This window comes from Chinchilla lanigera, unplaced genomic scaffold (genome assembly GCF_000276665.1).
Source record: "Chinchilla lanigera isolate Chin_1 unplaced genomic scaffold, ChiLan1.0 scaffold00026, whole genome shotgun sequence".
Classification (NCBI taxonomy): domain Eukaryota; kingdom Metazoa; phylum Chordata; class Mammalia; order Rodentia; family Chinchillidae; genus Chinchilla; species Chinchilla lanigera.
In genome coordinates, this window is record NW_004955427.1 from 1465581 (window position 1) to 1473417 (window position 7837).

The 7837-nt window shown below is 41.3% G+C and overlaps 1 protein-coding gene across 1 annotated transcript in view; it reads right to left on the minus strand.

Annotated features, from left to right (window-relative positions):
- Positions 1-7837, minus strand: part of Filip1l (filamin A interacting protein 1-like) — a 255823-nt gene that overhangs the window by 79418 nt on the left and 168568 nt on the right. Inside the window, exons 2-3 of the mRNA XM_005386289.2 lie at positions 6069-6321; positions 5165-5338 (exon numbers count right to left, since the gene is read on the minus strand). Coding sequence (XP_005386346.1) covers positions 5165-5338; positions 6069-6311 — 417 coding nt within the window. The 5' untranslated portion in view covers positions 6312-6321. The remainder of the gene's footprint in view (positions 1-5164; positions 5339-6068; positions 6322-7837) is intronic.

Here is a 7837-nt window from a genome sequence, read left to right on the forward strand (position 1 = left end):
GATAGCTAAGATAATTATACTACTAATTTCTATTGGTTCATTGAAAAGAACGGTTCGTGCTCCTATTGTTTAATCCATTTTACATTCCTGTATCTTGTAATCTGAGTAACTACTTTGAGAATAACAATATGCCATATATTAACCATTGTTAATTTCCTACTCTTTTGTTTTGAAATTCTGTATTGTTTTTCTCTCTTTAAAATAAAATTTTTAAAACATACATGTTGGTGGTTGTTTCTTTGTTTATGCCTAGGAGTTTAGGGAGGCTGGAAGGGATGAGTGCTCTTCATTCATCCCTTCAGGGTCCCCAACCCTGACCCCGCAGGCCACTAAGCGGTCCCGCCTTTGGCCTGTTGAGAATGGGGCCACATGGCAAGAGCTGAGAGATGGGCAGGTGAGGGGAGCTTTATCAGTATTGGGCTGCTCTCATCTCTGCCTTCCTCTGAACTCGTGTCGTGTGCTGGATGCTCCCTGGAGTGGGAGCCCCACCCTGAACGAAAATTCAGGCCGATCTTAGAACTCGTCACCGTGCTCCAGACTGCTTGTTTCGTGCCGAGTCCTAGAAACCCATCTCTCCTCTTCAGCACTTTTCGCCAAAACTTTTCCTGTTCTCTTCATTCCTCCGGAGCGTGTTTGCTCCTTAATATCAGTGTTGGTGAGCCTGTGGCATGCAGTTCATTTGTTTTTCATTTAAGTCGAAAAATATTAGCATATGAGTTGTTTTTTCTGAGCTAAACCCGTAGTATTCAGGTTTAGTTGGACTTTTGCGCTTTGTGACAAGTAAGTGGGTACTGGGCCGCAGTTTGGGTGCTCATCTTCAGAAGGTTCTCCGTCACCGCTTTATACCAAGGCCTGATTGTCCGCATGTCCTTCCTGAGGCCGTGATTCTTGAGAGTGATTGGATTTGCGACATGCTCTTCAGTACAGCCATACAGCAGTTAACTAGAAAACTTGCAAGAAAGCCCAAAGCTGCAGATTCTGGTGATGTTTTAGCTTATTTTTCAAGTTTTATTTTCTGACTTCATTTCTCCATGTTTAGAATTCCTCTTAGAAAATATGCCAGTTGGTTTTCACTTCAGTCTGCTTCACATTTCCAACAGCTCAAATAATAGACCTGATCTGCAACTGCGCAGCTCCTTTTCTGTTCTGTACCTCAGGTTCTTCATTTATAAATTGAACTGGATGATTTATGAGATTACTTCTAGTGCCACAGGTTTTCCAAGGCAACAAGTATTTATTAAGTGCCTGTTCTGCCATATGTACCTAGTCCTGTGATAGTTGCCATGGAGAACTCAAGTGAAGTTTGAACTCTGAGTGCTTCTACTCTCGCAGGAAGATAAGATAAAGACATGAAACGATCAGGAACTGTGTAAGTGAGGCAGTATGCCATTAGGTAGTAAGGGATTATCAGGGAATGACTGTTCTCTTTTCTGTCTGTCTCTGCTTACGTACTGAATGAAGCTGGGGAAGGAAACAGAAAAACCCCTCAGTCATTTCAGGGGCCATCAAAAGCAGAAAAATTGAAGAGATGGCTTCCTAATGTTCCCTGTGCAATGACTAGCTTCCGCCTTATCAAACATACAGATGCCTCGGACGGGGAGAGCACGGTGCTGTGAAGCTAATGAAGCTTAAGTTTCGGAGCTCTTCACTTGTATGGGCGTCTTCCAGCGCTTTGAGAGGGCTCCAGCAAGCTGTTCACCTAGTTACATATTTTGTAAAATTTCCAAAAGTGAGATATTTTATTTGTAATCAATTCAGACCTCTGTCTTCTTTCCATTTTGACCTACCCTCCATCGTACCTCCTTTTATGTCAAGTAGTTTGGGAATGGCTATAAACATTTTAGGGGTCATGCTAAAAGAAAGTTCAGTTAGAATCTAAAGCAATATATTACATGGTTCACACTCACTTCCATATATAGTGAAGTTACTGCTAGCCATCTTGGGGTAGGGAAGGCTTCAGAAATACTTAAACCAGCCACTATACTTAGAATTGTCAAATAGGGTGAAAAGTCAGAGGTTATATTGCAAAATTATTATGTCCTTTAGTTCCCAGGACTGAAAGTTTGTGGGTTATAGAGAAAAAATGGTTCAAAATATATGAAGCCAGAAGCTAATTAGTCTATCAGAATTTCTTTTTGAGTTTTTAGCTACAGATTTTTTTCCATGTAGCTCCTCCATGCTTTTACAAATTCTAGCCAGGCATGGTGGCGCACGCCTGTAATCCCAACACTCGGGAGGCTGAGGCAGAAGGATCATTGCGAATTCGAGACCAGCCTGGGCTACAAAGTGAGCTCAAGGCCAGCCTGAACCACATAGCGAGACCCTGTCTCAAAAAAAAAAAAGAATTTTATATTTTAGCTAACATTTTAATACAGTTTTTAGAGATATGGCTTCATTGTATAACTCTACGTTATTGCTGGAAATGGAATTTCATCACTACTCATTCTCTACTTCTTAACTTTCTTGATTCATCTATCTAAATTCCACCTCTTCACGATATTATCTGTATAGTCTATGCTTGTATACTTCTTTGTGTGGTCATTTGTTGCTTGTCACCCTCTGAGGCAATAAACACCCTGCAAGCACGAACCATAACTTTATATATATATCAGCCCTTCAGTAAATATTAAGTTAAATGAATTAAATGAAATTTTACACTTGATCTTAGCCAAAAGACCGAGAAGTGATGAAATGAAATTTTAATGGTAAATTATACAGTTGCTTAAAATAAATACTTAAAGGCCGGTGTGGTGGCCCACGCCTGTGATCCCAGCACTTGGGAGGCTGATGAAGGAGGATTGCTGCAAGTTCAGGGCCAGCCTGGGCTGCACAGTGAGAGTCTGTCTCAATAAATAAATAAATAAATAAATAAGAGATAGAGAGAGAGAGAGATCGATAGATACTTAAAGAATTGCCCTAGGGTACTCCGATTCTCTTTTTCTTCTGGAGTTCAGGCTGGCCTTCAGCTTGCTGTGTAGCCCAGGCTGACCTCAAACTCACAGCAATCCTTCTGCCTCAGCCTCCTGAGTGCTGGGATTACAGGCATGCGCCACCATGCCTGGCTGCAGATTCATTTATTATAGTACTTGATAAGTCTAAAATGTTGTATTTTCTATGATACAATTTTGGGAAGGGTGTACATTAAACCATTGACTCAAATATTTTTTTAAAGCTAGCTTCTAATGTAGAACCCTAGATTGAAAAGGAATAGGAAATTCAGACCGTTACTGACTGAGTTTTGCTTTTCCTTCCCTCCTGACCACACTCTGTCCCAGCCCCCAACTGTCTGTTCTAGCTCAGCGGCCCGCGCCAGGTTTTCATCATGAGTCCATGTTCCTCCCATGTCATGTAATTCAGAGCAATGTGTTCCTCTAAGTTATTTTGCCACAAGAACTAGAGAAATCCCCTTAAGTTACTCACACAATTGAGGTTTTGTTTTCTTTTGTTTTTTAGATTTTTCAGAGAAAACGTTGGGAGGAAAATAAGAGAAAGGGGAGGATGTGAGCACTCTGAGATGGGGGACAACAGAAGAAGCGTGGCATTCTAGTGTGTAGATGTAGATGCTCATTGCAACGTGATGGAAGTGTAGCCTCTGGTCTTAGTGGAGACATTGCCCCACCTTCTTTTCTTAAACCCTGTCTCTAGAACCCTAGCCAGGATTCCCCTTTGTTGTTTATTCTGTCCTTCTCTTACCCATTGCATATTTCATAGGCAGAAGAAATGAGTAGACAACTGAGTTGTTGTATAGATAAAGTTACGTAGGCTTTGAGGAATTAGACAGCAGAGGAGAAAGAAATTGTACGGAGAAAGTAGAGGGAAAGACAGGAAAATTAGCAAAGCGTGGAGGTGAGTGGAGGGGGACACTGGGGCTGTCGCCGAAGGAGGGCTCAAAGAAGGTTGAATGTATAAAGCAGGGACATATGGCTAGCTTCCAGGGGGACTTGGTAGTGTTAAGATTGCAAGCATTTGCAGAAAGTCAAAGTATTTGCAAATGTGCATGTGTACAGTAGAATCGTTTTGAGCTAACGTTTGAGATCTTCTTTCTCGTTCCACACGGAGGGGTTATGCCATGTGTGAAGTTTTGCTGGGGGTGTGTTCACTGACCATTAATTTGCATTCCAACTCGTGCAGGTTGCAGAGTGTGTGCCTGTGCGCAGTCAGTATGTTGGGAGCCGGGACACAGTTCTAACACAGTTGACTTGCTTGCAGCCTCAGCTCCTTTTATTTAAAATTTGGATTAATGCACAAGTCAGCACACTTTGGGTGGTCTCATCTTCACCCCTCAGAGAAGTCGATTCACATGGCCAAACTCCTTCACAACTTGGCAAGATGGTAGTCTTCCCTCATAAGACACCCAGCACGAGAATAGCAAGGCCATTGGCGGTCCGTCCTGATGTGGAGTGCCGGAGTTCATGAGGGGGGAAATTTGTCCAGAACTTGCTTACACTCTCTCCAGCCTCTACTTATACTCTTAGTTGTTATCTTTTTACAGAAATGAAAAGTTATGAAATGTTCCATTGAGGTCTCAGAGGAAAAGAGGATAAAATAAGGATGCCGAAGCATTTCACAAATGTCAGCAAGGAACAGAGCAAGACGTACATCATCTTTATGCAGTGGTAACCAGGTGGAAGCTGCTTGTTTATGCCATTGTATTTGCTGGGCACATTCGGTAGGGGAAGGTCCTTGCTTTCATTAAACTTTTGAAGGAAAAAGCAGATATATGCTCATCTAAAATATATTCTTTTAAAACCTTTTTTTGGTAGATTTTACATTCATGCTTAAAATTTCCTTGACATAGTATCTCAGTGTTTTCAAAGAAATTAACCTTCATTGTTGAGTTTTGTCAGTTTTTTATTATAGCCTTCAAGTCTCCCAAAGCAGTACAGACTGGATATGTTTGTGGGTGTGAGTGTACGGGAGCGGGGGAGAGAGATCTCGTATTGGTGTGTTTCAATTGCGTGTGAAGACACAGTAGAAGCACCCTCTCCCTCTTCATTTTCCTCTCCTATAGCACTTTCAGTATTTTATCTTTTCCGGTAGATCTTAAAGATATTAAAACGTAAAACTGTCAAGAATCAAAAGGAAGTTTACAAGTCATATTTGCTAGCTGGGCCGGGTGCTTGGCTGTGTTGGTAAGCTACTTCTGCCTCTCTCCCATACATACCTCGTTCATTGGTTTCTCGTAGATATCCTCCTGCCACGGGGCAGATTTTGCTTGGAAAGCATCTCTCTGAAGAGCCTCCAGTACCTTTTTTGGAGTGACAAACCCATACTGAGCTTCCAGCAAAGCCAAGTCCATTTTTTCAGCCTTTAAAATGCCTATGACTTCATCTCTAGCCTGTAGGAACAAAAGGTATTTCAGAAAGCATGTTTTATCTACCAGCAGTCTCAGCAAGTGATTTCTTGTGAGTTTGACACAGTTTTTTCTTCTCTTTCAAATATAAATGAATCATTTGTTCACAATATCTTTTGGGAAAGGTGGCAAAACTATGTTTCTTTGTCCTCTTTGCAGTCTAATTACTCGTTAATATTTTTTAAAGTGATCTCACCAAACAACACTGGGAGACTAAATTCTTTTCATTGTTTGACAATCGGGTAACATGACATCCCTCAGTGGGCTGGGAGTTGAGTTTTCAGGAGATAGAATATATGTGTAGCAGCTGTTTTTAGACTTTTATGTAAAGAGAAAGGTTAGTAATGCAAAGACAAGTTATGAGTCAGTTCACATGGCATACAAAAGCACCTGTTGTTACTTATACCAGTCCAGAAGTTATCTGGCTGCATTGTTGCTCATGGGGGCCTGTGCCTTGCAGCTTGTGAGCAGCATGGACAGAGCCTGTGACCCTTCACAACATGTGTGCCAGTTGTATGTCATAATGACAGCCCTTACATGTGACTGGTTGCTCTTTGACCTGGAGAAGAGAATTCTGTGTGTGTGTATTTATGCTTTGCTTCTGTGAGCACACACGTATGAAGCACAGATAACTGTTTTTGTGGCAGCATGCACATCAGAATCACAAGCTGCTTTCTCTTTGAGTCATGCCGGCCGTGACTGCAGCCCAACTGACCTGCAGTTCTCCCTCCAGAATGCTGAGGAGAAATAGTAGGTCATCTCTTGAGAGATCTTCCGCTTGGTGGCCATTGCCCCCCTGTGACTTCTCTGACTGGGGGTATGGTGGGAGTGCATCTGATGCACTGGTGGGATCTTTCTCGTGCTGCCTGTGCTTCCAGTCCAAGAAGCGGGGGTCTTTAGTGTGTCTTGGAACTTGCTTTTGGGCTGAGCCCTCAACGTCACTGCTTCTGGAGTGCATTCCTGAAGACCTGGAAGGAGAGAAGACAACATAAGTATACCCACTGCCCCTTTAACAGCTCCGTATCTTGTTGTACTTATCACAGCCAAAAGCTTGATCTTTCCAACATCTACAGCAGAGTTTTAGCAGATTCATAAATCACAGTGTCCTTTCTTTACACTTCTACTTTTAAGGACATTTTAAAAACATGTTCTGCTTTGATTAAGGCCACTTAAGTGCGTGGGTAAACAGACTGAAATTTACCACCAGGCATTCCACCACAAGGACCCAGGGCCATACCTTCAACCATGGCCTAAGTGCCTACTTAACGTGAGATACACTTAACGTAACTGTAAAATGCTAAAGTTGCTGATTGTTTTTCTTCAGATTCATATTATAGCCTTCTCAAGTTGTTGAGGTTTTGTTTTTGGTTTTGTACTGTTTTGTTTTGTTTCGTTTGTCTTTTTGAGACAGGGTCTCACTATGCAGTTCAGGCTGGCCTTGAGCTCACTTTGTAGTCCAGGCTGGTCTCCAACTCATAATGATCCTCCTGTCTCAGCCTGCTGGGATTACAGGCATGTGCCACCACGCCTGGTTTGTATTGTTTGTTTTGTTTTGTTAATTTTTTAGCCTTTGGTGCATTAGAGTAAAGTGATGCTTCAGAATACTCTAGATTACTTCAGTTGTGAAGTCAAATTCTACTATTAAAGGAATGAAGGATCGAAAACCGCCACCCCCCAGCTGTATTCCTGACATTTTTCTAAAATTCCAGGTCTATCCTTAAGTAAGTCAAGGAGTTATATTTAGTATATTCATTTCTAAAGAGAGATACTAATGCCTATGATAGTTGACTATTTGAGGGTCACATTAGGTACACATATTATTGCCTGAATTTATAATAGCAAGAAAAATTATTCCACCTTTGAGGTTTTTTAATAGAAGTGAAAATATCAGTTGAACTTATAGTAGAATCCAGTGATGTGTGAGCATATTGTTAATTTTACTTTGTTTGAGGGTGTGGTTTATTGAGACAGGGCCTTGCTTTGTAGTTCAGACTAGCTTTGAACTCACTGTGTAGCCCAGGCTGACCTCAAACTCATGGTGATTTTCCTGCCTCAGCCTCCCTAGTGCTGTGATTACAGATGGATGCCACCACACTCAACCTAGAAACCGCTGTATACTTACTGCACACTAAAGGAATAATGGAAGGTTATTAGATTACATATATGTAAATGAGGTAAATGTTAGCTATTATAGATATGTTTGCATATCATCCATGCCTTTTTTTTTTTTTTTTGGTGCTGAAGATTGAATCCAGGGCCTGCATGCCAAGCACATGTTCTTACCCCTGTGCTATACACCTAGCCTTAATATTTTAAATCTCTATTTATGTCTCCCAGGTGTGTGTGACCTGGTGCACCATTTATTTTTTTTTTTTTTTTTTTTTTTAAAAAAAAAAAGAAGGATAACATAATAATAGGGGGGACTTAGCAAATTACAGACAAAATGGTAGGAAATTATCAATGGTTATCATTTTACATATTATT